Source organism: Lissotriton helveticus, chromosome 5_1, assembly GCF_964261635.1.
Source record: "Lissotriton helveticus chromosome 5_1, aLisHel1.1, whole genome shotgun sequence".
In the NCBI taxonomy this organism is placed as follows: domain Eukaryota; kingdom Metazoa; phylum Chordata; class Amphibia; order Caudata; family Salamandridae; genus Lissotriton; species Lissotriton helveticus.
The window spans coordinates 1,242,223,773-1,242,251,585 of NC_136065.1; the positions used below are offsets into that span (position 1 = coordinate 1,242,223,773).

General features: G+C 47.8%; 1 protein-coding gene across 1 annotated transcript in view; it reads left to right on the plus strand.

Annotated features, from left to right (window-relative positions):
• ACADSB (acyl-CoA dehydrogenase short/branched chain) overlaps positions 1 to 14,116 on the plus strand; it is a 299,742-nt gene extending 285,626 nt beyond the window's left edge. The window contains exon 11 of the mRNA XM_078643996.1: positions 13,562 to 14,116. Within this exon, the coding sequence (XP_078500122.1) occupies positions 13,562 to 13,632 (71 nt within the window). The 3' untranslated portion in view covers positions 13,633 to 14,116. The remainder of the gene's footprint in view (positions 1 to 13,561) is intronic.
• Positions 14,117 to 27,813: the final 13,697 nt, after the last annotated feature.

The window sequence follows — 27,813 nt, forward strand, 5'->3', positions numbered from 1 at the left end:
GTGTATAGTCCGGGAATATAAGTATGGCCGCGTTATCACAAGTGAGGGAGGCCTTAACCCTTGCCTGCCTCAGGATGGTGTCGCGGTCAGAATAGTTCAGAAATTTGGCGATGATCGGCCGCGGGCGTGCCGCGGGGGTTCTGCATCAGTGGCCTGTGGACCCACTCCACAACAAAGCAGTGAGAGAGCACATCTGGGGGAGCCAGCCCTCCAGCCACCGGGTCAGAAATCGATCCACGTTGTCTCCCTCGCAGCCCTCCGGGAATCCCACGAAGTGTAGGTTATTCCACCGAGCCCGCCCTTCGGCATCCTCGACGCGCATAGCCAGACCCTTCTGAATTTTTTCCATTTCCGCGACCTTCTTCTTTAGGAAGGAAACGTCATCCTCCACTTCCGAAATGCGGGTCTCCGTCCCGGTGATGTGCTCAACTGCGTTCCTCAGGTCCTGACGAAGCAACATGACGTCCGATCCCACTGCCCCGATCTTGGCGTCCAGCATGTCCCTGGACTGGGTGATCACCGCTAGTAGCGCCGTATTGTCAGGGACCTGGTTCTGCGGCCCCGCCGCCCCGGTCACGGAGCTCGCCTCGGTAAACTTGTCGATAGTGCCCTGCTTGGTGTGGCCTCCACCCACTCGATCCTGTGTCATCATGGCACAGCTGGTGGCTCCGATCTGTAGGCCGCCCCTCAGTGGGCTAGCCACGACTAGCAGCGCAGGAGCCAGGCAGGGCGTTTTCTAGTCCAGTGAGCACTGTTCTAGGAGCCTCAAGGTGGCCGTGTCTGTCGCGGCGGGCTAGGGAGGCTATTTTTTTATTGATTTTATATAGCGCGACAGCTACCCATAAGGGTTTCCCGGCGCTGAAGGACAGAAGCAGCAAATCACTAACAAATGAGGGATTATTGGTTAAAGAGCCAGGTTTTAACGGCTCTGCGGAAGCGAGCATGACGGTTCTCCTTACGAATGTCCAGGGGGAGGGAGTTCCAAAGTCTAGGTCCAAGATTAACAAAGGAGCTGCCACCAATTCTGTAAAGTCCGTACTTGGGTACGTAAAATAAATATTGAGAAGAAGAACGAAGAGTACGAGAAGGAGTGTAGGGTTTAACAAGGGACTAAAGATACAAGGGAGTTACCCCCGCCTTGATCTTGTGCATGTAGCTCAAAGCCTTGAACTTTACACGACTTTCAAAACGGAGCCAATGGAGCTCCCGAAGGCGTTCTGTGATGTGATCAGTTTTACGACAGCCACAGAGAAGCCGAGCGGCTGCATTTTGGACCAATTGTCGAAGTGTGACTGCCTTGGTAGACCCCAGGTAGAGCACGTTGCCATAGTCTAACCTGGAGGTCACCAAGGCATCCACTACGGACTACTGCGTGTCGGACGGTAGCATCCAAAAGATTTTTCTCAGTCACCGCAAGATGGTAAAGCAGGTGGCTGCCACATTGTTGGCCTGACATTTCATGGATAAACCATTGTCAATGATCACCCCTAGATTACGCACATATTTGGAAGGGGAAGGTAGAGAACCCAAGGCAGCTGGCCAGTGCCTAGGGCTGCAAAGGTTGGGTTTGTTCCCAAGTACCAGAACCTCGGTCTTCCCACCATTTAATTTAAGCAGGTTGTGGTTCATCCAGTTGGATAATTCGCTGAGACCCGCCTGCAGGGGGGGGAGGTCGAGGCTGGGTCAACTTGGGATAAAGAAAAGACTATTTGAGAGTCGTCTGCATAGGTAAATAGATTAAGTCCAGAACGTTGTGCAATAAGTGCCAAGGGGGTGACGTAAAGATTAAAAAGGAGGGGACTGAGGATCGAACCTTGGGGCACACCGTGAGGGGAAGAATGCGTTTTAGAAGTGGAAGAATGAGAAAAGATTTGGAAAGTCCGGTCCGTCAGGAAAGATGTAAGCCAGTCCAAGGCTTGTCCACCGATGCCAATGGCCGCGAGGGATCTGAGGAGTATGTCGTGGGATACAGTATCAAAAGCTGCACTGAGATCGAGTAATATCAGAGCAACTGTATCACCTCTGTCCAGTAGCAGGCGAAGATTTTCTGTGACGCCAAGAAGAGTGGTCTCGGTGGAAAATCCAGGACGGAAACCAGACTGAGAAGGATGTAGCAAGTTATTAGTTGCCACAATCTGGGAGAGGTGCTGGTGAATGTGCCTCTCTAAGATTTTAGAAAATGCAGGTAATAAAGAGATAGGACGGAAGTTGGAAGGAACCTTGGGATCAGCAGTAGGTTTTTTCAACAACGGGGTAACCATTGCGTGCTTCCAACAGCCCGGGACGACAGCAGTGTTGAGTGACTGATTAAGTAAGGTGCAAATCATAGAGAGTTGAAGGGTATCCAGCAGGCGCAGTATAGGGATAGGCAAGGGATCAATCGGAGAGCCCCACTTAACCTTGCTCAGGATCTCCAAGAGAGTTGAGGGGTGAAGATCAGGCTAGGACAGAAGTAATGCCGGGGACGAAGCAGGAGAGTCAGTGACCTCCCCCAAAATAGGTGGCAAAGTCGCCGAGATGTTACTGTCTCTTTGAACGGAGATATACTGATAAATATTTTTAATTTTTGCGATAAAGTACTGAGCGAGTTCATCGCACTTGCTGCTTGACCGGGGGGGAGGTTTGGCCATAGTCTGAGTACCTGCCAGGTCTTTAACCACGCTAAAAATACTTTAGATCTATTAACCGCTTCCGAGATCATTTTGTTTGCATAATTTGCCCTTGTCAGGGCACATGCTTTATGGTAACGCTTCAACTCATTTTTATAGGTAAAGCCAGCTGAAGGGGAGTAATCCCTTCTCCAAGCGCGTTCCAATTTTTTACATCGAGATTTGTCAGTTTGTAATGTCTCGTTATACAATGGGGCAGGTGTTTTATGGATTTTTATCTTCTTATGGACAAAGGGAAGGCAGGTGTCAATAGCTTCAAGGAGCCAAGAGTTGACAGCGCTGGCAGCGGTTTCCTTGTCAACCAAATTTGGTAGGCTGGTGGGTAAATGAGTGGCAAGGACTTTGTCAAGAGAGCCAAAGTCCAACTTTTTCCAATCTCTCTTTCGAATACTCACTGGGGCCCTACATTGCGGCAATGCTTCAGTAGGAGTAACAATAAACCTAATTAAATAATGATCGGACCAAAGAACAGGCAATGCCGAAAAGCAATGTAGGTGGAGTATATTAGAAAAAATGGGGTCAAGAAAATGACCACCACTATGGGTGGGGCCCTTATTATGTAAAATAAGATTCATGGATGCGAGGTCAGCAATAAGATTGCTGCCTACACTATTTTTAGGGTCCTCCAAGTGGACGTTCAGATCCCCAACAACAAAAAAGTTGCTGGAGGATGTTAAAACCGAAGCTATATAATCCGAGAATTGTACCAGCCAGGCATTAGCTGGGCCAGGAGGACGATACACTAATAGACCTGTGAGGGTGACCTTAGGATGAAGAGCAAGGTTGAAATACGCTGCCTCACAATTGCATAGAGTGACCGGGTCGAGTTGGCATAGATATGCGTTCTTAAAAATAATTGCAATGCCACCCCCGGTTTTCTTGGGTCGGTCACTTTTAGCAATGGCGTAGCCAACGGGTAAAGCTTCCGCGATATCTGGACCGGAGCTCTCGTGGAGCCATGTTTCAGTGATGAATAACGCATCAGGGGATTCATCAGTGAGAAGATAAAAAATCTCACGTTTATGCTTATGCAGGGAGCGACAATTCAAGCTGAGAAAGGTATAGCTAGGGTGACAAGGAGTAATGGTCCGCTGAACAAGGCAGTTACATAGCTGTGGGACATCCAATGAGAAAGTGCAATGGGGGCAAAATTGTGGGAACTGATCAAGCATGTCAAAGGTAACAGCTGCATGGATAGATAGGTATGGGTCTCAAAGCATGCAGTTGATCAGCTCCAAAAATGAGCCTAGGTGACGTAAATTGGTCAGGGGTCGTGGCCCCTGGGCCCGTGTGGGCGCGGACGGGCACGCCTGCTGCGCCCACCCGCTGAGCGGACGGAAGGTGCCAGACATTTAAACAAGAAGAGGGCGGGAGGGTCGAAAGAACTAGACCGCCAACTCTGTGCCTCCCTGCAAGATGGCGGCTCACCCCCGGATCAACCCGTGACAGCGCCTAATCGACTGTGCGGGATGATACACAGTGCAATGAAGGTAGCCAAGTGCAAAATGAGCAAGTGAGCAGAGAACAAGATAAAAACAGATTAAAAATTTTTTTAAAACCGAAGTTGAGTTGTGCAGCCTAACTTTCCCGGCTTTCCGCCTCAGGAAAGTGAAAGTGCTAATGCCAATCAGCGCGCGGCAGGAACAGCGCGATTTAAGTACCCCGAGAGGGCGGGAGGGTCGAAAGAACTAGACCGCCAACCCTGCGCCTCCTTGCAAGATGGCGGCTCACCCCCGGATCAACCCGCGACAGCGCCTAATCGACTGCGTGGGTGATACACAGTGCAATAAAGGTAGGCGAGTGCAAAATGAGCAAGTGAGCAGAGAACAAGATAAAAACAGATTAAAACAAATTTTTAAAACCGAAGTTGAGATGTGCAGCCTAACTTTCCTGGCTTTCCGCCTCAGGGAAGTGAAAGTGCTATCTCCAAATCACCGCTGTCCCGGATCTATATGGCCGCACCCCACTCCACTATGGCCACTAATGCAGGAGAGTGGCCCCAGCCAGGTCCAAATCCCAGCCCAAGGGCCCCCCGTACACCGTTGGCAGTCCCAGCTGCAATTGAGGGGAGGGCCCCCGCAGAGTCGCCGCCCCACAGCGAAGTCCGTGGCGACCAGGCCACGAGCGCAGCCACTGTCTCACCGCTTAATGGGATCCCCACCGCAGGAGCACAGAGCATCTCCGATCTCCACCACCGCAGAGGCCAGATCCAGCCGTCGAGCTCACCCAATGGTGCGGCCGATGTCCACCAAAGAACAATTATTGAGGAGAGGGGGAGAGGAAGGAAGGCGCTCACCGCTCCACGTGGGCCCACTCATGCCCACTGCGCCACACCGGGGTCCAAGCCTCCTTCCTCCGCCACCCGCGGCACCAAGAGATGGCGGCCGCCCCCCCGGGGGCCTCACCTGTCCAGCACAGTAGATATGGCAGACCTGTCGTCCCCGGAGCTCACGGGGGCCGTCAGCCACAGCCCTGCGCCCACAAGCGCCGCCGCTCCTGAGGGAGGAGGGGGGACACATCTCTGTCCCTAAAACCGCAGGCGCCCACGGCTCTTCAAAATGGTGGCCGCTCCCACAGGGCCTCCCTGAGGACCGACACCATAGCCTGGACGTCCTCGGTCTCCTCTCGGCTCACCTGCAGCAGTCGCAGCTCCGCCTTCCTCCGCGCCCCCGTCCCCAGGGGTTACACCAGCGCTGGGGCGCCGGGGAAACAGAAACCTCGCCCCCACCGGCCGCACCTCCACCGCCGCGACGACCTCCTGGCACACGCCACCGGCCAAGTAAATCACGGGAGGCCCCGGTTCTCTCCCAGCCAACTCCCATTAGGCCGCTCCTCTGCGCTGGATCCCTGCGAGCACCACCGGAGCCGATGTCCGGCACCAACCGCCGTCGGAGGGTCACACGGATGCTCGGAGAACTCCCGATAGTATGCCACTTAACTCTAGGCGTCTAGAGGCAGGATTATGTTACAGGATTCTGGTCGGCTGTGTAGTGCGCGGGGTCAGGGCCTCGCGCGTGGCTAACCACAGTAATAAGGTGACACACACACTTGCTGCAGGGTATGCCGGAAAGACCCCGAGCGGTCTTCCACGCGTTTATTAAATACCTCGGGGCGTGCCCGTCCCAAGGGTGAAGGCGTGCATGGGTGTAATGGACACAATGTTGTAGAGAGGCCGGGTGGCTCTCTACATCCCTCCTTCAATTTAGTTCATCTTTCAGACTGCTCTCGCATATGGTCAAGGGGAAGTCCACACAAAGTCCCTTAGCCTTTGGCTGGGCCCAGGGTTGGGCCGCAGGTGATATCTGTGGGTGGGCCGCACCGGAGATCTAACAGCCCCGGCCGGGGTTGTTTCGTCGTTCTGGACGGACGGTGGGTACTCAGATGTCTCATTTCGGGGTCTGATGGGTGGACGTCCCTCGGCGCTCGGCCTGTCCTGGTTCGGGGGAGGCACTGGGCTCTGGTTCCCCGGTCTGGCATCCTCCTGCCAGCCAGCGTCCTCATTGGTTGTTTCCTCAGCATCTCTGGGATCAATTTCCTGCCTCCCTACTCTTTTAAAGCAGGACACGTTGCGGGTGACAGTCTGTTGGCCGAGACGGGCAGTCACCATCGTTCCCCGAATCTTCTCAACGATCCATCTTTCCGGTTCAAACGGGGTTCTGAATTTCCATCCGGGGTGTCGATCTTGCACCACCACTGTGTCTCCTTCCTGTAACCCAGGAGGTTTTGCATGTCTCCCCTCACTTGCTTTCTGATTCGTGACAGTCCTTCTTGATTGGATGGCGGCACTGTTTCTCTCTTCCGGGATCCACGTAGACGACGAGGGGATGTTGCCCCTCGGTGCCCTTTTGAACAGGACATGTGCCGGGGCACAGTGTGTGGTGCTATGTGGAGTCTGCCGGTAGGCACTCAGGAATTGGTCCAACGCGGCCTCTGGGTCTTTGCCATCGTTGACGGCGATGCGGAGTGCCCTGTTGAGAGTCCGCATGAGCCTCTCCACTTCGCCGTTTGCTTGCGGCCACAAAGGTGTGATTCTGCGGTGCTTTATCCGTAGTCCTTCCAGATATGCTTGGAATTCTCTCCCTTGAAAAGGGGGCCCGTTGTCCGACTTCACTTCTTCTGGGAGTCCCATCGTGGCAAAAATGGGGTCCAGCGCTTTCTTGACTTGTCCAAATGCCGTGGAGGAAAGCAATTCCACTACGGGGAATTTCGAGAATGAGTCCACAACCACCAGCGTGTGTCGACCGTCCGGGAAACTCCCGAAGTCTATGCTCAGCTGAGTCCAGGGTGCTGTCGCCGCGTCTTCGGTGATAACTGGGGCCGGAGCTGGATCTGACCCGGTGATGGTGCAGGCGTGACAGGAGCGCACCATGTCGTCCACCATGCGATCCATGGCTGGAAACCATACCTTGTTGCGCAGGCGGGCCTTCGTTTTGGCTGTCCCTTGGTGGCTCGCGTGGGCTATCTGAAGTATTTGTTGTTGGAGGCTTGCCGGTACCACAATGAGATGTCCTCGCAGTATAATGCCCTCATCTCCAACGCTCAATTCATGGCGGATCTGCCATAGCTGTTGTCGGGCATGGCTCACTTCCGGTCGAAGTCCTTGCGACCCCTCCAGAAACCGAGTCCAGCTCCCATTCTCCAAAGCTTTCTTGACTCGGGTCAGAGTCTCATCTTCAGCGGTGGCTTCTCCTAGTTCCGGCAGGGTGAGGGTCTCTGGGCAGGCGGCCATGGACACCATGTGGACGAACTCTTCCACTACTTGCCCATCTGCTAGCGGAGTTGCTTTTCTGGTGACATCAGGGTGTCTGGACAGATAGTCTGCTGGATTATGGGCGCCCGGCCGGAAGACCACGGTGAAATTGTAGCCTTGTAGCTGAACTGCCCATCGTTCAATCCGCGGGGGGGCGAGTCTGGAGGACCCGGTGAACAGTGGTAATAGTGGCTTGTGGTCAGTTACGATGGTGAAGGGTTGGCCGCAGAGATATAAGTGGGAATGATGGCAGGCCCACTTGATGACTAACGCTTCCCGCTCGATTTGAGCGTACCTCGTTTCAGTGTCTGTGAGGGCCTTACTTGCATACGGGTTTCCACTCATTCTGGCCATATTCCTGCAGTAGAACTGCGCCGAGACCTACCGGGCTGGCGTCCACGACCAATTCGGTCTTCCTGCGCGGTTGGAAGTAAGCCATCGTGGCCTTGTCTAGAAGACTCGCCTTGATCTCCTGAAAGGCTTGGTTCGCCGCGCATGTCCAGTCCCATTCCTGATCCTGTCTTGTGAGTGTGCGAAGGGGTTCGGCCAGGTCAGCCAGGTTCGGTATGAATCGGCCACAGTACGTGGCCATCCCAAGAAAGCTTCTCACTTCGGTAGGGTTCCTGGGCGTGCTGGCATTCTGAATGGCTTCTGCCTTTTTCGGGTCGACCCGAAGCCCTTCGCGCGTGAATCTGTAGCCAAAGAAGTCAACTGCTTCCTGGTAGAATGAACACTTCGCTCTGTGGAGTGTTAGTCCGTGCTCCTGTAGCCTTCGTAGGGTGGCCCTGAGATGTGCGTGATGCTCCTCCAGCGTGTTTGAGTAGATGAGAATGTCATCGCTCAAATTGATGACTCAACTCAGCCCAGACAGAACTTCCTTAATCGCGTTCTGAAACACCTCGGCTGCAGATGACACTCCGAAGCTTAACCTCTTGTACCTCCGGAGACCGACATGGGTGGAGAAAGTTGTGATATATCGGCTGCTTTGTTCAAGTTCCAGCTGGTGGTAACCCGCATTGAGGTCAAGTTTAGAGAACCACTTCGCCCCGTTGAGGTCGGCGACAATGTCATCAATGGTGGGCGTGATGTGGCGCTCCCTTGTCACGGCAGTGTTTGGCAGTCTCATGTCGACGCACAGCCTGATGGCGCCAGGCTGTTTGGGTTTAGGAGCTACCACCAGTGGGGACACCCATGGAGTCGGTCCCGACACCTTCTCGATGACGTCGAGGTCTTCGAGCTTCTTTAGCTCTTCTTCCACCTGAGGACGGAGGTTAAACGGCACTCTTCTGTGTCGCAGGGCGACTGGACGGACGGAGGTGTCTATGTGCAGTTTGACTTTCTTGCCTTTGAGCTTTCCAAGGCCGCTGAAAAGCGCAGGGAACTCTTCTAGCATGCTGTCGGCGTGTGATTGATGGACCTGATTGGCGAAGAAGACCAAACCCAGATCTTCCGCTGTGTTGCAGCTGAGTAATGTTCCTTTTTTTCCTTCGGTTATGTGGAACCGGGCCTCTGTTGAGTATTCTCCATTGCTAATAGTGGTGCTAATGACGCCGCGTAGCGGCAGGGGTTCTGTGCCCCCATAGGTGTATATCCGGGCGTTCGACGGGGTAAGTGTGGGTTTCGGCGACATTTGGTCATACTGGTCAGAGTCCATGACATTCACGGAGGCTCCCGTGTCAATAAGTGCTCTGATGTCGGAGCCTTCCACAGATATCGTGCACATGGGTGGTGGCCTCTTCCGGGTGGCGATCCGACTGACGTAGGATATAACATACACCTCATCGTCCTCCTCGTCTTCATAATGTGGCCTCTGGTCTTGGGCATGTGTGTCTGGAGGTGGGTGTTCTTGCTCTAATGATAGCTGTCTCACCCTGGAGGTTGTCGACCGAGGCCCATATCCGCCTCGCGATCTCTGTGCATTGGGCCGGTATCTTCCACCTTGGCACACCGCGGCAAAATGATTGAGCCTGCCACATTTCGAGCAGATCTTCCCTTTTGCGTTGCACACGGCAGTCGCTGCATGGTCCCCACCGCAGTATGCGCATTGAGCGTCCCGGGGTTGCCATTGTCGTGCTCTTCCGCCCGTTGGTCTTCGTTGTATCGCGTCAACGGTTTCCTCCTTGATGGGCGCCATCTTGGGTGCGGCCTGCGGAGCTATGGGTGATCGGAGTGCCAGCTCCATTTCGTCTGCTCTGGAATCCGACAGTTCGTGGGAGCGAGCGAGGACAAGAATGGCGTCCAAGGTGATTCCCGGTTGCCTGAGGATGAGCTTTCGGAGTAGTTTCGACTTGCATCCCACAATTATTTGGTCTCTGATTTCCTCACGCGGATCAACGAATGGGCAGCTGCTGGCCAGCCGGCGCAGCCTCGCGTAGTACATGTCCACAGATTCGGTCTCGGTCTGCCACGCCCGCTTGAATTTGAACTTCTCATAGTCGGTGTTCACCTGGGGGTCAAAGTGGGTATTCAGCGCGGCCACCGCCGCGTCGTAGTCGTCATCCTCTCCAGTGTTCGGGAGAGACTCGAAGAGGTCATATATTTCCGGGCCTCCATAGAGGATCAGGAGTGATCTCTTCACGGTGGCATCCGTCTCACGGGTACCTCTAAAGTAAAGGTTTAGCCGTCCCAGCCACGCCTTCCATCGTGGCGCCGCCGTTGCAGGGTCCGCGGTCTCGCTGAACGGTGGGATGGTGGCCACTCCAGTGTGGGCGGGCCTGACCACGTGCGTGTCCGCGTCGCGACGCTGAGGCAGCCCTGCGGGCCCTGGCACCGCGGCAGTCGTGGCAGGCGTTGCGGCCGCGCCTCCCGTGGCGTCGTCGTTCATGCTGATGGCCGTTTCCCAGGATCACCCCTTTGCGCAGGCTGAGTTGCTCGGTGTGGGGCAGAGCTGGCGCCTGTGTGGGCGACCTGCACACTTCGTGTGTGGGAGTACAGACCCTCCTTTAAACGCCCTCCCAGGCAAGTTAGCAGTTGGGCTTGCCAATGCTTGACTGTCCAGAGCAAAACTGTCGTCCCCCAGGCAAAGCAGCAGTTGGGCTTGCCAATGCTTGATGATCCAGCGCTAAGCTGTCCCTCAGGAGCAGACAGCAGCGCGCGAGGGCGGAGGGCAGAGCAGGCGTCGGAGGCACCGCGTGGTCTGGCCTCGGGGCTGACGTGCAGCGTCTCCCCACTTCGCCCCTCCCCCGCCGGGGCAGCACGCCACAACAAGCGCGCTCGCGCTGTGCACAGAGCGGGGCGAGCCCCCGGACAGCAGCGCACGCAGCGCGGGGGGGGGGGGCGGGCAAAGCCGCGGGGAGTGAGACACTCACCAGGCAGCTCCCGCCGGCTGAACGCGCTCCGTCCTCGGAGGCGCATGGGCGGGAGCCGACTTCGAGCAAGGCAGCAGGCCGGCGGACGAGCTCCGCGGCCAGAGGTGACACCAGGCGGCCGCTGCCTCCAGCAGACATCAGGGAAGGAGCGAGCAAGCTCCCACAGGCGGCCAGGCACGCGCGGGGGCGGAACCGGCCTCGTCGCCAGTGTAGTGCGCGGGGTTAGGGCCTCGCGCGTGGCTAACCACAGTAATAAGGTGACACACACACTTGCTGCAGGGTATGCCGGAAAGACCCCGAGCGGTCTTCCGAGCGTTTATTAAATACCTCGGGGCGTGCCCGTCCCGAGGGTGAAGGCGTGCATGGGTGTAATGGACACAATGTTGTAGAGAGGCCGGGTGGCTCTCTACAGGCTGGTCGGAGCTCACTCACAGCACAACCGCCATTGTCGCTGGCCAAGCCACACCCCCGTAAACATGGATTTTAACCTTTAGGAGTGACCACAATTCCTAAAATTTGCATGTCTCCTATTGATTATTTAACGGGTTTGCTCCCATTGCAATTTGCATCTCCTGTTACACTCAGGTAGAAACTGCTACTTACCTTCTCGGTTGATGACTGTGCACTCTCTTTATTTCATTTATTACTTATGAGAGCTACTTGTCAGTGAATTTACTGACCAGAGAGTCTGCCTCCAGAGGTTTGTTTATTCTAGGCCTGAGACACAGCGTAATTGCCACTGTTAGACTTAATAGGAAGGGTTCATATATGCTCTCTTTGCCACTGATTGATTCAGGCCTCATAGGATTGCTTATTTTTATGCAGTTACATTGAAAACGTATTCATCCACGTTGTTGGCAGCAGGTGAATCAGCTGCAATTAAAGATTTAATAACTTACGAATATGACACATCTGTTAGCCTCATTTTGAAGGATTTGACAACTTTCAGAAAGTCTTTTCCCATTTTCTTTTATGTAGAACTCGTAGCTTATGGTTTTTGCCACTATTTGTAACTGATGGTTAGTTAGTGTTTTCTTCGAAGTTGTTTGTTGAAAAGTGTATTTTTGCTCGGGGCAAAATCTGTTAGGGCTTCCTAGAATTACCTTGCACACAAAATGTAAATAACTCATGGTGAAGGCTTATTTGATATTACCACTTGAGTTGCAATGAAGCTTTGAAGGCTAATTAAACACAGTAACCCCATTGCCTTTCCGTTGCGAGAGCAAGTGATGGGATAAAATGTATGTGTATAATATTTCATCCATAGTCCAGTAGTTCTTGAACTGTGGTCCGGGAACCCCTGGGGGTCTGCAAAGTCAACTCAAAGGGTCCGCGACTGCTTGGAAAATTAAATAACATTAGCAGTTTAAAGTGTGTATTAGCAAAGAGACAAAATGTAAAAATGAAAAATGCCAAGCGTTCTGTAAAAATTGAAGGCTAAAAATTAAGTTCCTACCCTCAGACTGATGTGTGGGAGCAGTCTTTAAAACAGAATATAGTAAAGACGATGAGTGGCCTCAATTGAATTTGTTTGAATTAATTTGATTGCTTGTTTCTTCTTTTGAGGTTGAAATCATCGAAAATGCTTAGGGCAGGGTCCGTGACTTTAAGTAATGATTCGTAATGGGTCACTGGATTACAATAATGATTCAATGGAGTTCCCTTGGTCGCTGTAATGATTCAGTGGGGGTCCACAGAAGTCAAAAGATTAACAACCACTGGCATAGTTTTGCGTGCTTTTTGATCACCAGCTTAGGTGTTAAATTTTCTGCCATGTATTAGTTTAATTGTAAATCTGAGTTTTTTTACCCATTAATCATTGCTCAATGTTTTCTTCTTTATTTTACAGAGCATATTTTCCATTGTGGTTTGAAACTTCTCTTCCAACTATGGATGAGTGTTTATTGTGCCACTCTTGACTAACAATACTTTTTGTATGTCAGTGAGGATTTTAGCCTTATTTTTGTTAATTCCGGCAAAGTATCCTACCTCTTATTTGTTTGGATTTTCTTGTGAGGCAGACAAGTTGTATGTAAAATAGAGATGTTCCTCTGTTGCTTCGATCACCATCTTGATTTCTACCAGAGTTTAGTAGAGTTTCTTCCTTGGCTAGTTTTGTAAGGCAACTGTACTGTATTAGGTGAGGTGGATGAAACTCCTGCTATTGCGATTGAGCTTGTTTTTTGTCAATACTTTACACTGAACAATAAATTAGAGATTTTTCTGGCTCATGACATTGTTCTAGGTGATATGATAAGCTGCAGATGTGAGGTCATTGACTGCTTCGCATATTACTTTCATGTTACTGTAGTTTATCTATGTATGGCTTGTCACACCTGTGGCATACAGCACTATGTCTGCACTGTGCTGCGATGGACAGATCATTTTTTGGGGTATACATGCCTCAGAATTCCAGCAAAGGACAACATATTTTACCTTGAATTCCCACATTGCAGTCTTACCAAACAGGTTTTTGATCATATTTGGCCATCTTGTGGTGACTTGTTGGACGATCATTAAGTGAGCTGTAGGCATGGTGCATGTTTCTATGTGCAAGTGTCAGGTGTCACCACTGTTGTGAAGTGGTCACATTCCCAATAGTAACTCACTTTCACAAAGCCAGTTTTCTTGCAGCAGATAAGCCAAATTTTGACGACATGTGTACTCTGAATTGCGATAAGTGAGCTAAGTGGGAGTTCTCGGAGCCTGCATGACTGTTGAATTTAGCAGTCTCCATTGTTTTAGATTGACACAATTACCTGTATGCAATTCTTCTTTCTCCTTGCACTTGCTCTAAGAGAATGATCTGTTCTTTGGCTTCTGTCATTTTTTAGGTTCCATATATGAGGGAACGTCCAATATCCAGCTAAGTACAATAGCCAAGTTTATACATGATGAGTACTGAGGAGTCTGCACCGCACATCCGTCGCGAATGGGTCTCATCATCGCAGCTCTGCAAGCAGCGCCTAGTACCACAGCAAATCCGCTGAAGACAAAAAGATTAGAAATGAACTGAAATCACAGTCTGTATTTGAGGGTCAGGCTCTGCAAAGGGAGACAAATGGGCGCTTAACTGTATGGACACAAAAGCAAGACTCGAAAAGAAACAAATACATGAACACATGGAATTACAGTATGTTACGGTGTTGATAAAAATGACTTGATGTAAATGTTTTAGTGTTTTATAAATCATGGCATTATTCATTGTATAGCTCATATTCATTGTGCACTTGGCTCTGATGAGCCTGAATTGTAAACACACCTCATAGGTTACAATCTGCACTTTCAAAGCGAATTTATCTTATGATAGAAATGAAAAAAGGGGTGCTGTTTGAAGGGGTCAGTAACTGCTTTTTACTAAAAATAAAAAAAATATTTGGTTAATGGAACGGTCTGTGTTAATGTAGTTTTGCAGATTCACTGCCTTTTGCACTATTTTCATCACCTCTTCCCTTATCTCTGGTTTCCCAGTATAATTGTCTCCTGGCCTCGTTGAGCCACAATAAATGTCTGGAGAACGAGAGTATTATGTCAATCTTATTATGGTAACTTGGAAGAAAGGACAAGAGCATAGTACACAGAAGTTGATGGAGAACGACCGTTTTACCTAGAATTTTTCTGAGTGTCAATAATGGGACTAAAAGAAGAATACAGAGCTGACAAGAACAAGTATGTCATACAGTTTGGGATGTGCGAGATGACAAGAACACGTGTGTCATGCAGCTTGGGATCTGCTTCATAGACATACACACCATATATTTCCAGTCTCTTCACCAGAAAGCACCATACTTTTTTATGGTCTGGCTTGACAGTGCAGCTGTCACCAGACAACTATGTGAGAATCACCAATAGAGGGTCTTTGGCTCTGCCCAAATGTTGGTAGTCGATAGTACATGTTATATTGGGCAGAAATTGTGTGCTCCCCCCCCCCACACACACACAAAAATGCTCACACAACACTGATCATTTTGTTTATCCAGCTGCTTGAGCTTGAAGTTTCAGGGACACGCACATGCAATTGTAATGCTATGAAATTGTCTTGGATAACTAGGTAATTCATTGTATTATTATCTGGCAGCAGCACCGATGAGAGGAGGCAGTCTTTAACATACATGGATTTTTAGGTTTAGCTGGACGGTGCATTCATAAGCCAAACATATTGAAATTGACAGTCCTTTATGGACAGCCACAGTTTTCAATGCAAAGTTCGTTCCATCATATTGAAGTTTGCTCCACTGGCTTTTTCAAATTGTTTGATAATGGAAGCAGCATGCCTCTGTAAAATAGAAATTTGTGTCTACCCTTATCGGAAACACTGGATTATTAAAACTATCCTACAACAAGCTGCTCTGAAACGTAGATCTCCATATCATATTGACTAAGTGCACTTTTCTGTTGGTGCCAAGGTCACAGTTCTTTGGTCTGTCCTACAAAGATTCTAGATCTTCGTTGTTCTTTGTGCATGGCTGCATCTGATAACCTTTCAGACTTTTTTTTTGGCCTTAGTCCCTGGCTGTTTCACTTTAGAAGCACGCTCAATGTAGAATATTTTCAGAATGCCTCCCGAATACAGTCAGTTAGCATGGATGTGCCAGAGACCGTTTGAAAGTCCTCAAAAGATGAGTTTGATGAAATTGACGGCAGTCACACTCAAGTAATTTTTTGTATCAACAAAGACCCTCACATTTCTTATGTGTATGGGCAATTCAATTGTGACAGTGCATCCTTTCAAGCATTGAGGGGCAATGCCCGTATCCTCTCAAAGGAGGTTGAACCATTCTGATTTTGGCTTTCGGCCCAAGAGATGCATGTAACAGCATACATGTGTAGGGCTTGGAGAATGTAACTAAAGACTCACTAAACAGGTGCCTTCTCAGGGGGACGTTCAGTGCAGATGGAGACTTCAAAACCTAACAGCAACAAAATTAAAAGCACCAAATGTTGAGTATCCGTTCTGAGGTTCTTCAAGTTCAGCTTACCTGGGATTGCCATACTAATTCTCTCATTAGATGTTTTATCTTTAGGAGTTTCTCCCACTACCCCTTTTGTCCATGCCCCTGCTTGAGCTACAGTAATGAAGGACAATAATGTTCTTCGTAGCCCCTTACTGGCCTCACCAATGGTGGTTCCAAGTATTTTCCCCTGTCATAAGATCCACAATTGAGGTTTCCGTACAATGTAGATGACCTGCTCTGTGCAAACAGCATCCTATCTTTTCTGAGTGTGACTTCTTGGTTCCGGTATTCCAGTAGAACGAACACGTTTATCTTCCCGCGGCACCAATGAACACCCCTAAGGAAGCCAAAGAGACCTTGAATTCAAAGACCTCATTCATTTAAAAAAGGAAATAGTTTTATGTACTGTTTCATCAACGACTTGAGAACATACAAGGAAGTGAAGCAACGCATTTTCTACTGTAGGAAAGGCTGGCCTTCAAATTTCTTCTGTTCTCAGATATCCATTTTCGTCATTCCCATAAGTAAGCATTGTGTTAAAAGACATAAGAAAATGTATCCATCCACCCCACAATAGCTCAGTATAGTGGTTGAACTTTACTATAGCACTATTTATATAGCGCAGCCCTAGCTAAGAAGCAACAGAGTGCTGTAAATTACATGATGGGTTAGAGACGATCTTGTAGTTCGTATACAGGACGTGGAAATTACTCAAATATAGTTCGCACATTACGTATTTTTTATATTTATTAGGCACAGGGAGCTTGTGATTTACCCGGAAGATTTTTACGTTAACAAAATCATGAGTAACACATTTTTGTCGTTGCTCTTGCAATTCTAACAGTTCTGAAATACTGACCATGCAGTTTTATTTTTATTGGCATCCAATGGAATTGAAAGGGTGTAAGTCTATGTGTTGTGTATGCATATTTTTCAAGTTGACACCGACTTTCCTAGAGTCTAAAATGTTTTTGATTTGAATTTGATTTAAATTAGTTCTTCTAGAATCCTGCTAATACCACAGGGGCTTCTTGGTGCTGTGAACCCCTTAATCAAACACAGAATACTTAAAATGAAGGGTTAGCAAAAGACAAATGCCCTTAATTATTTTCTGAATTGAAAGAATCATTTTATCTGTCTTAGTTGAGAGTTAATTGTTTGGGCGCAAAATATCTAAAGGATCTACATTCTCTTCAACACTCTTTTCAGGTTTCGCCTGCACAGCGCTTACTCTGTTCTTGAGAAATCTATTGCTTTTAATATAAACTTAAAAGGGACTTACATCCCACCTCCCCTCTTTCCTGGCTTCTCGTTGGCTCCTCTGCGTGTCACTTATCTTTCCTCCATTTCTTTTGGCTGTAGCATATTTTCCTGCATTTACCAATGCTTGTTCCTTGTCTGCTTCTCTTATCAGTTTCCCACTGCCGAAATACTGTTAACATCCGCTTTGGTTGAAATATATTTTCATACATTTTTGCCTTTTACACTTGTAGCATATTTATAAAACAATTTATCACCTGGAGAAATTGTTATTTGCATAGGATCACAGGATGTTCTGTGGGCTGCCGAGACTTGAACCGAGATCCCCAGCTCTTGAGTCAGCAGCTTTGGCCACTGCACCACATCCCTCTCCACTCCTGCGTTATCTGTCAAAGAAGCTTGATGGGAGAAAGATAACCCATCTTTATCAGAAGTAATTACAATTGCAAATCCTGTGAACACACGAAAGCATGTGTTGCAAAACTTGAAAAAGGGAATTGTGAGGGTCTCAAGGAAGACAAAGTAGAAACTGTGTACGACTCCAAAAGCAAACAAAATGATGTGACGAATTATCATCATAACAAGACTGACACAAATAAGTCTCTATTTAATAAAACTAATTACAGCAAGAGTGCTATTAATTCTGGTAAACTTCAAGTTACATGTTACAGGTGTGGAGAACATGGGCATGTAGCCAGTTTCAAGGGTTGTATTGGATGGAAGGCAACATGTAAGAAAGATAGAATGAAGGGACACGTGTTGAAATATTGTCGCTCTGGTATTGAAAAAAAAAGTTCATGAGGTTGTTTGCGATGAAGATCATGAAGATGATAATACTCAGAGTCTCTGAAGGTGAAAAGAGTGGTCCTTTTAAAATAGTCCACATCGATGGTACTCCTGTAAGGATGTTGTTTGACTCTGGGGCAAAAATTACTCTAGTTCCCAAAAATGTATATAATAAGCATTTGAAGGATAAAGATGTACTGTATAAAGCTGATATCAAAGCAAAATGGTATGGCGGAGGACCGATTGAACTTTCAAGGTATTTTAATGGAACATTAATTTCAAGGATTGAGTTATGTGTCGAGAGAGGTGAGTCGTTAGTTGGTTGCACTAAAAAGATCTAGTAGTTATACTGGATCCAAATGAAACTCCTTCAGTTATATTAAAAATGTGATTATAATGACAACCATGTACAATTAAGTCAAGTCGAGTTATGTGGTTCCAGTTCCATTCCCTCTTTTGAAAAATAATTTCCTTTGGTTTTTAACAAGCGGCTGGGTTGCTTGAATGGGTTCTCACATAAAATAATCTTTAAAAAAGGGGCAGTGCCTGTTATCAGCAAAGTAAGAGGAGTTCCCGTTGGGGTGAAGGAAAATATGAAATTGGAATTAGACAAACTATTGATTGCTGGTATTATTGCTGAAGTTGAAGCTTCAGAATGGTTGTCACCAGTCGTAATGACACTTAAAAGCAATGGAGAATCCAGACTTTGTATAGATTTAAGAGAACTCAACAGGTGTGTGGTTGTTGACCATTATCCCCTCCCAACATCTCAGAGATGTCTTTTAGACGGAGCCAAGTTCTTCTCTTTGGATTTGGCTCCAGCGTACCACCAAGTGAAGCTGCACTCAGACTCTCAAGATTTAACAGCATTTATTAACCCATTTGGTACATTTAAGTTTCTCAGAATGCCTTTTGGGTTGATATCTGCTGCTGCAGTATTTCAAAGGATGATGGAATGCATCCTTAGTAATGTCAGAGGGATACAAATCTATCAAGATGACATACTTGTCTTTGGTTATAATAAAGAAGAACATGACAATAGGGTGAGGGAAGTTCTAAAAATCTTGGAAGCCAATGGTCTTACTTTGAAAGCAAAAAAATGCTAATTTAATCTTACTGAAATTGATTATTGGCGACATAAGGTATCTGCTTCAGGCATAGAACCCAAGAAGGAACTAGTTACCACCCTTCACAATGTCCAGTCCTAGTAGTAAAGATCATGTTGTTACATTTTTGGGAATGACAGAATATTATGTGAAATTCATACCCAATTTTGCACACAGAACACAAAACATGAGACTTCTCTTAAAAAGGGAGTAACTTTTGATTGGAATGCGGAATGTGAAAATGATTTTTTTTAGGTAAACAGATGTTATCCAAAGCTTCCTGTTTAAGCAGTTTTAAACCAGGTCATGACATTGTCATCATGACTGATGCCAGTTCAGCAGGTTTAGGTGCTGTCATGCAACAAAATAACCAATGAGTAGAAAGAACCATACTATTCTTATCTAGGACTCTAAGAGGATCTGAACTCAATTATATTCTGTTTTAGGCATCTTCTGGGCTATAAGAAAACTACTGAAATTGTTGTGTGGATGCAAATTCACTGTCAAAACTGACCACAAACCGTTGGGAGAGATCTTTGGGGAAAAAAGGGTCTAGACAATATTTCATCTAGGATAAGGAAAAGGGTTGTGGCTCTTCAAGAGTTTGATTTTGCCGTTGTGCATGTTCCTGGTTCAAAAAATAATTTGGCTGATTGCTGCTCTCGCTTGGTGGACATCAATATCTTCAAGGATGAAGCAGTTGAAGATGAGTGAGATGAGTACGCTATGTGCCTAGTAAATGAGAGTGGGATCAAAAAAGATGTGTGGGAAGATGAACTTGCTAAAGATGTTATACTACAATCTGTAATTAGTGGTATTGCAGGAAATTGGGACAAACATGCAAAAGTACACGAGGATCTCAGTGGTTTCTTTCGAGTAAGAGAGGAACTAGCTTGTCAAAATGGTATTTTGTTGAGAGGTACAAGATTAATTCCCCCATCCTCTTTAAGGTCACAACTGTTAGATTTTGCTCACAATGGGCTTCCTGGAATCTCTAAAACCAAAGAGATTCTTAGACAAACCTACTGGTGGCCTGGGATAGACACAATGGTAGAGCGGGTTGTTCGAGAATGCAGTGAATGCAGTAGATGTGATAAGATTGTGAAACCTTGTGTCTAACCGATGACCTTAAGGTTACTTCCCAAGGAAGCTTGGGATGTGGTGGTTATTGATGTTTTAGGCCTCATAAAGCACATTAGTGTGGATAAGTATGTCATTGTGCTTCTTGATGTTTACTCTAGGTGGGCTGAGGTTATGATTACAAACTCAAGAGACAAAAAATATCATAACATTTCTTAATAATGTTTTTGAAAGAGAAGGTTTTTCATCCAAATTACTTTCTGATAATGGTGTCCAATTCACCTCAAAAGAAATTATTACATTTTTGGATGACAGGGGTATTGTACACAAAATGTCCTCTTTCTTTCATCCAGAGACAAATGGAATAGTTCAGAGGTTTAATCGGGTACTCAAAGAGACCATACAAAAAGCTTGGTCTAATCACAGGTGTTGTTATTCTGAAGTTCAAAACAAGGTTAAAAGCTACAGATTGACTCCTCATTCAACGACAAGGAGGACCCCTTTTGAGCTATTGCGCAAACGAAAACCTTCCACAATGTTATGCCCTTTCTAATGAATCTTCCGATTTCATGTTTGAGGAAGGTGACAAGGAGCGCATTGAAAAAGAAGTTAGGAAAATGTCCATGAATAAAGAAATGTTTGGCACAAGGAAAGCTGTTAAAAAAACGGTTGTGAGGGTTGGAGACTTAGGGGCCCATTAGGATGGCGGGCAGATTGCCCCCGCCAGGCTGGCGGTAGCCACCGCCAGCCTGGTGGGGGCAATCCGCCCTCCATCCTCACATAAATGACCCCGCCCATATTAGTATGGCGGGGGGACCATGGCGGACGGAAAGACCGTCCGCAGCTTTTCCGCCCCGGTCGCCTTGCGGCCGCGGCGGAAAAGGTTTAATATGGTGGCGGTGTCTATTAGACACCGCCAGCCATATTACCATGGGCTTAGGTAGATGCCTTTCCGTGGCGGCTATGCCACCACGGAAAGGCATGCGGTCTTCACTCTGGGGGCCCCCTGCGGGCCCGCCGAGTGAAGGAGAGGTCGGGGTGCACACGGGGGCATACCTGTGCCCCGGAGAAGATCCACCAAGAAGTTACCTCAGACATCTGAGAAGATTTTACCTCAGATTCAGCCCCTGTCGTCGATGACGCCGTTGTCGACTCCTTCGTCGTCGAAGATCTCAGTCGACGCTACATCTACATCGACGGTAACTTTCATCTCCTAAGCCACAGATGATCATGTCGACGGCGTCTTCATCGCCTACGATGGTCTATGTCACTTTTAGACCTCTTTCGTCGACGGCAGAATCTTCATCTTCTGCCATCGTCGGCGCCTCGTCGACGGCTTCTCTACCGTCAACGAGGAAGCTACCGTCGACGACGAAGGCTCCATCGTCGACGAAGATACCACCGTCGACGAAGTCAAATCCGTCAACCAAGCCAATTCCGTCGACCAAGCTAATTCCGTCGACAAGCTAATTCCGTCGACGAAGTCAATTCTGTCGACGAAGTCCATATCGTCGACGAAGCCGGCATTGTCGACAACAACGTCGACGGCACCATCACTGTCGACGACGATAACCGCACCGTCGACGACGAGTTCGTCGTCGTCTAAGGCCAAATCCAGTGCCACGAGTTCTGCAGCGGATCCACCGTCGACGCCGCAACTATCCTCTTGTACTACCTTGCAAGTGTGGTCACCGTCTACGGTTTTTCAGACGCAAAAATCATCTTTGCTTCAGAGGCGTAGTTCAGCATTGGCGTTATCACCACTGCATATTTCACCTCAAAGGGTACCCCTTCAGCTCCCAGACAAGCTTCTTGACTCTGAAGACAGTGAGGAGGATTCTGTAATTGGGGAAACATTTGGTACGGCTACAAGTCCTTCCGAACTAAATATTAAGCTCCAGGAAGACGACCTAGAGGAACAACAGTCATCTGAACGGTTGACGTCCCCTGTAGCAAGTGTCCCTGCCACTCAGGTGCCAATTGCATTGCTCACCAACCTCCAATGCATGCTTGACGATTATTACAGGCGGTTTCCGCCATCTGAATCTACAGGCTCTCAGCCTCCTACTCCGTCGGTGGAAGCGCCTTTACCTGACTTTAGACCTCCAAGGTCTCCTCCTTCGGCACCGTCTAATCAGCCAGAGGGACAACAGTCTTCTGACGAAGAAGAACAAAGAGAAGAAGGAGAGGTTGATGACATGTCCGAGTGGGATGAATATCAGGTGCAGACTCCTTCTCCGTCACCTCCGCTGCTTCGGACTCACCACCAGTAGACGTTGGTGTTTTTCACCTTTTAATGGAACGGGCTACTAAGCGATTTCATATGGATATGTAACATACGGAGCAGGTGTGTTTCCTCTATGATTTTAAAGATCAGCCTAGAAAACAAGTCTAATCTATACCTATTATAGACTTTATATGGCAGGAGGGTATTAAGATCATGTCTACTCCAACTTCCATACCCCCGGTCCTGCCACGGATTGACAAGAAATATAAGGCACCGGCGAAGTCACCTGCGTGCCTTATAGGGCAACCAAAACTGGATTCAGTTATTGTTCAAGCTGCTCAGTAGAGGTCTAGGAATCCCTCATCTCCAATTGCAGCCCCACTGGACAGAGATGGTAGGCGCCTTGACGCCATTGGAAAACGTGTTTCAACGATGGCAGCCACCACGGTCCGGGTTGCTAATTCACTGGCCATCTTGGGCAGATATGACCGACAGATGTGGTCGGATATTGCGCCATACATAGACCAGCATCCGGAGCCCGCTATATCTGAAGCGCAAAAGATCTTACAGGAAGGAGAAATAAATCTCGGCTGAGATTATCGATTCGGTGGTGGATGTTGCCTCCACTGGTTTCAGGCAATTAGCAGGTGCTGCTGTTTTACGTAGACAGGGGTGGTTACGAACTACGTCATTCCGTCAGGAAATACAAACAAGGGTATTGGATATGCTTTATGACGGAGATTTTTTGTTTGGCCCGCAAGTAGAAGAAGCCTTGCAGACAATTAAAAAGGACACAGAATCAGCGAAATCCTTGGGCACCCTCCAATTTCGTAAACCGCCCTTTCGAGGAGCGAGAGGACGTGGATCGTCCTCTAACAGAGGTGGATACACACAGCAATCCTCCTACAGACAAGGAAATCAGCGCTACCAAACACAGCGCTATCAATCTTACGGCCAATGGAGAAATAATTATTCCCAGAACAGGGGGAAACCGGCCTACCGCGGAAAAGATAAACGTCAATGAGACTTGTCACCTGCCACCGCTACTGCCCCACTCTCAGGAAAAAGTTGGAGGACAAATATCAAAATTTTACTCAAAATGGTCATCGATAACATCGGACAGGTGGGTCCTGGACATTGTGGCCAAGGGCCATGCCCTGGAATTCGAACAATTTCCTCCGAATGTTCTGCCAAAGGGCCCACCTCCAGCTCACTTAAGAGAGCTCTTTGCTCAGATAAATTTGATGCTAATGAAGGGAGCAATCGAGAAAGTGCCTCAAAATATGAGGGGAACAGGATTCTACTGCAGATTTTTCCTAATAAAAAAGAAATCCGGAGAATGGCGTCCGATTCTGTATCTCCGTGCCCTAAACAAGTATCTGAAGAAACTAACATTCAGAATGTTATCACTACAGGAAATATTGCATCTTTTAGCAGCAGGGGACTTCATGGCCACCTTGCATCTCCAAGATGCGTATTTCCACATCCCCATCTTACCTCATCACAGAAAGTTCCTGCGATTCAGAGTGGCCGGCAGGGAATATCAATTCAGAGTACTTCCCTTTGGGCTGCGCTCGGCACCCAGAGTGTTTACAAAAGTCTTGACCCCAGTAGCGGCTCACCTCCGGCTGGAGGGGATACAAATATTCCCATATCTAGACAACTGCCTTATCAAGGCCAGTTCTTACGAAGACACAGACTACCATCTTCAACAGTGTCTAAGCCTCTTTCGGTCTCTGGGCCTATCCATCAACATCAGCAAATCCCAGTTAATACCAAACACAGAGACGGGCTTTCCTGGGAGCAGCATTAGACACCCATCTACTCCAAGCCTTTGTCTCGGATGAAAGGCAAGACAAGATACAGAATATGGCCCGGTCTCTGCTTTCAAAACAGTCAGTTTCAGTCTGATTGTTCAAGTCTTTTCTGGGGATGGTATCGTCGTGCATTCCGCTAATACCAAATTGCCGACTCCGAATGAGGCCTCTTCAGGAGGAGCTCAGCCTACAATGGCTACAGGTCTCCGGCACCTTCGAGGATCTCATCCAGATTACACCTCGCATGCGGGATTCCCTCCGCTGGTGGACACAAAGAAAACATCTACGACAGGGTTGCGCATTCCTTCCGGATATGCCGAACTTTACACTCACCACGGACGCATCCCTCGAAGGCTGGGGAGCTCATCTTCAGGGCCTGACAATCAGCGGCAAGTGGAGCCCTCAGCAAAGGTGTTGGCACATCAACCTGTTAGAACTGAGAGCCATCTTCCTTGCACTCAAAGCATTTCATGCAATCATCCAGGGGGCCAATGTGTTGGTGCGCACAGACAACACTACAAGCATGCACTATGTCAACAAACAAGGAGGGACAAGATCAGCTCTCTTGTCGCAGGAAACCCAGGAGCTGTGGACATGGTCAATACGACACAAGATCAATCTCCAGGCGGTTCATGTTCCTGGAACGGAGAACGTACTGGCAGACACGCTCAGCAGGACAACAGTGTCCACTCACGAGTGGGAACTTCATCAGCAGACTGTGGATCGGATCTTTCATCTATGGGGTCATCCAGACCTAGAACTCTTTGCAACCAAGACCAACAGCAAATGCCGATTCTTTGCAAGTTGGCATCCCCACAAAGACTCTCAGGGGAATGCGTTTTCGATCGACTGGTCTCTGATATATGCGTACGCTTTTCCACCAATACCCCTAGTTCCCAGAGTCCCGCGGAAGATGAAGAAGGAACCATGCTGGTTGATTCTCATTGCTCCCAGGTGGCCTCGCCAGTACTGGTTCACCGAGCTCCTTCTCCTGTCAGAGTGCAAACCGATTCAGTTGACCCCAATTCCGGACTTGCTCTCCATTCAAGATGGCCAGATTTACCATCCAGATCCAACGTCACTGACATTAGCGCCCTGGCGCTGAGTACCATGAGTTCGCCCATCTGAACATCCCTGCGGACTGCAAGGAAGTTCTAGCCAAGGCAAGAGCACCTGCTACCATAAAGACGTACAGTATTAAATGGAAACGCTTTTGTGTCTGGTGTCGCTCAGCTGGCATTCATCCTTTTTCAGCTAAACCAGAAGAAATCCTGCCTTTTTTCCTCCATCTAGCGAGATCAGGATTGTCTCATGCAACCCTTAAGGTATTCCTAGCAGCGATTTCGAGATACCGACTAGATGGGACAAATTCTCTTTATTCTACGAGAATTATACAACAATTCTTTAAAGGCCTTTTTAGAATGTTCCCTCCGGTACGTCGTCCACCTCCAGCGTGGCATCTCAACGTTCTGTTGGCGCAACTCATGCGTCACCCATTCGAACCTATCCATCGAGCAGATCTGAAATTTCTAACATGGAAGGTTTCACTGTTATTGGCCCTGACCTCTTCTAGGAGAGTCAGTGATATCCAAGCGTTCACTGTTCAGCATCCTTTCTTACAATTCACAAATGACTCTGTAGTGCTCCGCACTAATCCCAAATTCATTCCTAAGGTTCCTTCGGACTTTCATTTAAACGAACCCGTGATCTTAAAGACATTCCTTCCTAACCCACAAACACCTGCGGAAAGGGCATTGCATACTCTGGACATTAAGAGATGTCTGAAGTTCTATTTGCAAAAAATATCTACATTGCGCAGATCTGATCAACTATTCATCACTTATGGTGCAATTCGTAAAGGACAGGCAGTTTCCAAACAAACAATCGCAAGATGGAGATCTGCAGCTATTGCCTTTTGCCACGCACAAGTAGGAAGACCTTTACAAGCAGCTCCTAGAGCGCATTATACGAGGGCAGTGTCTTCCTCTACGGCATTATTCACTGGAGTTCCTCTTCAGCACATCTGCAGAGCGGCAACCTGGGCCAGTCGCCATACTTTCACCAAACACTATTGTTTGGATGCAGCCAGCGGGGCCGATGCTTTAGTGGGTCGAGCAGTTCTACGGAATCTTTTCAACTAAGGTGAGCCTCTGTTTCCCACCTCCTACTACTGCTGTCAGGCGCTGATTATGTCTCTATGTTGCATATGCTTTTAATGATATATTTATTTACATATTGAATTGCTATGTGCTGTTAATGTTGACAAGCTTAAGCTACTTGTAGCGTCTGCCAAGCACAAGTATGTACTGCTATCTACTCTGATTCAGGCATGTGAATCTATGAAAGACACCCCTAATACTGGAGAAGAACAATAGTTACTTACCTGTAATCTGTGGTTCTCCAGTATTGGTGTCTTTCATAGATTCACATGCAACCCGCCCACCTCCCCTCAGAGGCTCTCAGGCTACTTTGGTTTACCATCACTCCTTGCGAGAAAATCTGACAGCCTGAGCCTATGGGGAGAACTTTCTGGTGGGTGCTGTCGCCTGATTGGCTGTAGTTTGGACTATTCAAAATGACTAGAATAGTCATGAGTGTGGAAGTTTTTTCTACTGTAGCTTGGGCTACTTTACTTCCTGGTTGGGAATTTCTGGTTTTTCCAATGTTATTATAGCATATTATTGCTTTTTTATATACCGTGGGACTCCCACTCCGACGACGGGGAATGATTCAGGCATGTGAATCTATGAAAGACACCAATACTGGAGAACCACAGATTACAGGTAAGTAACTATTGTTCTTCTACACAAAACAGAAAGGTTGTAGAGATGTTGTGAATCGAGAAAGGAGTACAAGGCCACATGTCAAACCAAAATATTTGGATGATTTTGTACAGCATTAGAGATGTTTCTTTATGACTTATTTTATTTGTGGCTTATTTATTGTTATCAGAAGGGAGATGTGTGGTATTCTTCTCTTCATATATTAAGTTACATTTAGCCATTGTAATGTGTTTCTGTGCTATTCTTCTTTAACATTGTAATATGACATCATACTGTCAGAATCTTGCAAGTACCAAGCTTCACTATAGAATGTATGTATTTGATTTACTGACAGTTTTACTTAAGCTTAGCTGTAGGTGATGTTAGCTGGCTGGAGTGTTAAGTCCTACCTGACTAAAATACTATTTCTACCATACCATTGCCTCTAGAGGATCTTTACAAGGGCCTTGCAATGTGCTCTACATGCACTTCTACAACTGTGAAATACCCTCCTACTACCTGTATCAGAATCCGCTCGGTTAGAATGGGCTAGCACGAAGCGAAACACCTCCACAATCTATGAGTAGGCCAATAAGACCTCCTGCAAGTTTGTAGTCTAACCCCCTCCTCCCCCACCAATGTTCTAATTCTGAAGCGCAGCGCTCTCACAGTTGATGAACAAATAACTCTGGGATTACTTTTGACCAGTTGATTCTTCTCATTTGGTCAGTAGAAGTTATACCTGGCCACTTTTTGCTTTTTTTTACCTGAAACTTGCAACGTTCTAGCCAAGAAAGTTCAAACTGGAATTAAGTGAACCAGAAACAGCATCAAGTTGGTTATGGACAGCAACCAAGTTTAAGGGGGATGGGAGACCTTTATTCCCTAGTCACACTACCTTCTCCAGAGTGCTCAAAGGCTCAAAACTATTTGAGGTTTGGATTTTGCAACTGGCCGAGGCAGACAACGACCTTCCATTTGAAACAGGGATTGCCTTTGGTGGGGAATTCCACATGGCAGACATATGAAGTGTGTAAAAGAACCCTAAAGTAAAATTCTTAATACATAAGGCCCTATAATATAACCCAGGAGT